Below are 5331 nucleotides of genomic sequence, written 5' to 3' on the forward strand. Positions count from 1 at the left end.
AGCAGAGACGGAGAGGTAGGTATATGTTAGGAGATAACATAAGCACAGGCTAATTACTGCTAACTAGCATGATAGTTAACGGTAGTAATCAAAACTAAACAGCTGATGTAGGTCCAACCCGTCTGCGAGCTTCTCCTGACAATATGGTGATTTGTCGACTATGTGACAGCAAGTTGCGTGGTTATAACACAATCGTTAGCCTATTTTTATAAAAACGTCTGCTATGGAGCCAAAACGTGAGAAAAAAGGTAAAGGAGTCTTTTATACATTGTCGTATTTCTTTAGAAATAAACAATGTACAAATAGAGTAATTAAACACTTCAGATGTAAAATTGTTCTCTGTCAAAGTGACGCCAAAATGAATGGGAGTCAATGGGATGCTAACTACAGGTGATGGCTTCGTAGCATTAAACTGGCACCATGGGGGCTACGCTTACAGAGGAGAGGCTGACCCCCTTGGGTTCAGAGTGTGTGTGTCTGCACAGTTTGACGCATGCACAATGTAGCCTTGTGCCCATATGTAACCTCAAACAGCATTTCCCTATGCGTGAAAAAAGAGGTGAGGACAAGTTACAAACAAAACATACAGCGACAGAGCGTGCAAAACATTTCAGACCGTCCTGCCAGCCTGTATGCATATTAACATCAATGTCCACTGTAACGTTTTTTCACCGTAAAGTCGCTGAAGCAGCTGCTGTTTCAATTCTGTCAGCTCTGCAAAACACACACACACACACACACAGACACACAGAGACACACACAGACACACACACAGACACAGACACAGACACACACAGACACAGACACACACAGACACACACAGACACCACACACACACACACAGACACACACACACACACACACTGCAGGAACAACCAGAGACGTACAGGATGACCTAAATTGAGGACAGCTACACTCGGTATTGTAGGTGCAATGATAAGTTAAAGTCCAATAATATGAAAGGCCAGGATAGGAAATGAACTAACAATGGAAAGATCAACAAGCCACTGACAGACATGTTCAAATTTGATTCATTCAATAAATTTATATTTTAGGACGGCAAGACGAGGATTGGCGGTATGTGTGTGAGTGGGTGTACATATGTGTGTGTTTCTGTGTGTGCGTGCACGCATGTGTGTGCGAACATTGGTGGTTCACTTGCACAAGTGGCAACATGACAACATGAACTGACAACACGAAATGTGTGTCTGTGTGAGAGTGTGTGTACGTTTGTGTGTGTGTGTATGTATGTATGTATGTATGTATATGTCTGAGTTTCTGTGTGTGCATGCGAACATTGGTGGTTCACATGCAAAAGAGGCAACATGACAACATGGACTGTGTGTGTGTGTGTGTGTGTGTGTGTGTGTGTGTGTGTGTGACAGAATGGGTGTACAAGCACAGAGAAGTTGAGTCTTTCATCTCCTGGATGAAAATGTATTAAATTAATATTACCTGACCTTTTATAAACTTAATCAATTTGTTTAAAGAAAATTGCTTTAAAGAAAGTTTCTGTCTTTTGCAAATGAACCCATTTCTTTAAACTTCACATTGCAAAGTCTTCTTGTGTGAAATTACACTAGTTAATAACACTGACAACACCCATCTTGGCATAATAACACCAATGGAATGCTGTATCCATGCCGCCTCACAGACAGTGAATGAGAGCAGGAGCTGTACCTGACGGATGGTGCAGCGGTCTGACTGATGAGCTGTTATCTGACGCTAATTTCCCGGCCTGTTGTTAGCGGTAAATAGGTTAAGCAGTGTTTATCTCAGCGGGCTGACATTCTCTGGGTTTGACAACGTGGTGACTAAGCTCATCCATCTATCAGCACTCACGCAAGTGTGAACCGCCGCCAGATGAGAGCGCTTCATCCAAACACACTCTGTCACTGAAAGCACATTCACACAATTAATATTTATGAAATGGATCTCTTACTCTTTTCCTGTGCATCCTCCTGTCCTCAGCCAGCACGTACATATCTGCCTCTGTCGGAATTTCTCCGCTGAGAAAAATCCAAACTAATCCTGAGCTACTGCAGTAAACTCCCAAATGACAATGGTTCTGGGTTACTGTGCCACTAGTTATATTAGTAATGGGCAATAGAAATGATGTGCAATATAAACGAAACAAAATTGGCCTATGATAGAGATTCTAATTATATTGCATGCGATAATGAATGTTGATGACACAATCTACCCGCAAAATATAGAGCCACGAGCTGCTGGTGAAAAGACGGGTGCAACATCCATTATTTGGACTTGGTTTGGATTCAAGCAGAGGTGGAAAAAGTACCACAATATTGTACTCAAGTAAAAGTACCAATACTTTGATGAAATACAAGTACAAGTAAAATATCTGAAAAATTACTGAAGTGAAAGTAATAAGTCATTTAAAAACTTAAGTTGTCCTTAGTTTATTTCTAAAGAAGCACAACAATGTGCAGTTTAAAAGACACCATTACCTTATACCTCACGTTATGGCTATGTAGCAGATATTTTTGTAAAAATAGGTTAACAATTGCATCATAACCACGCGACTTACTGTTGCATAGTCGACAAATCACCGTATTGTCAGGAGAAGCTCACAAACAGTTTGGACTTCCATAAGCTGTTTAGTTTTAATTACTAATGTTAACTAGCATGTTAGTTAGCAGTAATTAGCCTGTGCCTATGTTAATGTTAACTAGCATGTTAGTTAGCAGTAATTAGCCTGTGCCTATGTTAATGTTAACTAGCATGCTAGTTAGCAGTAATTAGCCTGTGCTTATGTTATCTCCTAACATATACCTACCTCTCCGTCTCTGCTGATTGGAATGATTGAGATTTCTCTTGCACAGCTACCAGAAGACTTACAGCTTTCAGACACGTCACATCTACGTCTTCCAGCTCAGTTGGACGCTGCGCAGTAACGCTCAGCATCACCATAAAAGAGCTTCTAATAGACTTCACTGGTCTCAGTCCAGAACAAGGGGGTCTGTTGGTCCAAACCATGTATGGGCTCTTTCCCCAGGGCTTAGTTAAGAATCTTGTGCCAAAAATAACCGCAGTGTCCGTCGTCTGGAAACATTATGGCTTCAGAAACAATTATTTAGAACAATGTGATTAATTTCGTTCATTTATTGTTATCGAGGTAAAATGTGATTTTTATTTGAGGTCATATCGTGCAAACCTACTTAGCGCCGGCCGAGACGATTGTGATTGGTCCAAAGAAATGCCAATAAAACAGAGCACCTTTTTCTCCCATGCAGGAATACTGTGTGGTACGACTCAGAAAATGTCAGGATTCGATTCCAATTTTACCACTTGATGGCCGAGCACACAGCTGAAAACATTTGCACAAAGCCAACCCACTTTTCGGGTTTAATAAGAATAATAAAAATAATGGGACAAAAATAAATCCATTTAGAATAGATAAAAGTGTGCGATTAATTGAGATTAATTGCAAGTTAACTATGACATTAATGCAATTAAATATTTTAATTGTTTGAGAGCACTAATGTGTGTACATATGTATAAATATTATTCATGTGGATTTGTGTGTTATGTTATTTTAACATCCTGTTATGATGTATGTTTATGTTGTGTGTGATGTCTTTAAGCTACTGGGACCCTGAATTTACCCTTGGGGATCAATAAAGTATCTCTCTATCTATCTATCTATCTATCTATCTCTATCTATCATGTGATTACAGTAGACATACAATAAAAAGATTCTTTAAAAACATGAATCGATTTTTGGAATTCCATGAATTGATTTTGAATCGGTCGAGCTTGAAGCGCCATATGAATACAAATTGATTTTTTTGCACAGCCCTACCGTGTGGACTAGCCAGACCTTCCACCGCAGCGCTGTGGAGGAAGGTCTGGCAAAGCGAGACTACTGTGCCACAGAAAACAGCTTGACTTCATGTTGTCAGTTAGTGGTTTTAAACCGTCCTCCATTCACTTCCGCTCTACAAACCACCAGCTGCTCCAGCAAGGTATTCCTTTTAAAATGTTTCCTATCAGACTGCAGATACAGCCAAGCTCAAAGTTATTAACAAGGCTGAGAATAAACCTAGGATGGGTATTCATACATGGTTTCTAAGAGATACCAAAAATATTCAAGTTCAAAAAGGCAAGTTTGGGTTTGTGCTTTTACATAAGGAGGAAGTGGAGGGTCATGGCATTCAAACTCTCTACCTGCAGACACTTTTCAGTCCAACTTTCTTAGACCTAATCATGCTATGTTGATGTTAAGTTAAAGCAAATTTACAAGTCTTGAAAAAAAAGGACTCAGCGTTTTAAAACTCTACACACAACCGCTGACGTGACTATTTTCTTGTAGCTATGGCCTTAAGGTGGTAATCCACACCCACCACCACCACCACTACCTCCCAAAGTCAACTGGCATGAGTCATGTAATTCATAAGACCTTTTCCTCAGGAGTCATCACCTGTGAGTGCAGGCTGTAGTGACTCAGGACATGACTCAGGACATTTACATAGCCTGCAGCGAATTATCTGAGCTCAGTTTGACCTCTAGGCAAGCAGATAACAGTAACTGTGGATTCAGAGAAACGTTGAACCTAGGCGTAATTTACAGGGGGTATGGGGGGGGGGGCTTACACCCATAACCCAACACCCCCTCCCTCCAATAATCAAAACTGCTCAATTCAACCCCACAAATATCTAATAATTTCCCTTAGGCTACATAATGAAAGACATACTGTGCACCGTGAATTGATGTAGAAAAGGCACAAAGTACTGCAGAAAAATTCACCAGAATGCAGGAAATTAAGTGTTTAATATGCTAAAAAATTCATATTTTGCTCAAAAGATCTCAACCCCCCCCCTAGGAGACGGACCAGCCAGTCTATCCTACCCTATGGACAAGTTCTGTGTGAGCCGATGACAACAACCTCCTCCCTCAAACTTTCAGCTAGCCGTGCTGTTTCATGGGGAATGCACTGCAGACACACCAACACAGCCGTGTGTCTCACCTTTGTCTCGGCTCTGAGGAGGACACGGAGTTGCAGCTGTGGACTGACAGCAGCGTGGAAGACTTCCGCGGTCCCAGCGGCGACGGTAGCAGGCTGTTGTTGGACGGGGACGAGTGCAGGTTACTGTTCCCTGGTGAAGGGAACGAGCCTCGGCAGCACTCCAGCAGCACCTCCGCGCTCCCCACGTCGTTGAACTCTGTGTCCGACGGCAGGACGAGGATCGGCGGTATGTTGAGGAGTCCTTTCCTCGGTGCAGGGGAGAGGTTCCCGGAGTTCGTGGTCGCTGCCAAACTGGACAATGTCCCGTAGCTGTCATTGTTACCCGGCTCCTGGCACAACCCGCC

General features: G+C 42.1%; 1 protein-coding gene across 1 annotated transcript in view; it reads right to left on the reverse strand.

Moving 5' to 3' along the window:
- Positions 1-5331, reverse strand: part of cables2b (Cdk5 and Abl enzyme substrate 2b) — a gene marked incomplete in the record, with an annotated part of 41020 nt that overhangs the window by 35354 nt on the left and 335 nt on the right. Inside the window, 1 exon segment of the mRNA XM_032521305.1 lies at positions 4988-5331. This exon segment is cut by the window's right edge and continues 335 nt beyond it. Coding sequence (XP_032377196.1) covers positions 4988-5331 — 344 coding nt within the window.

This window comes from Etheostoma spectabile, chromosome 7 (genome assembly GCF_008692095.1).
Source record: "Etheostoma spectabile isolate EspeVRDwgs_2016 chromosome 7, UIUC_Espe_1.0, whole genome shotgun sequence".
Lineage (NCBI taxonomy): Eukaryota > Metazoa > Chordata > Actinopteri > Perciformes > Percidae > Etheostoma > Etheostoma spectabile.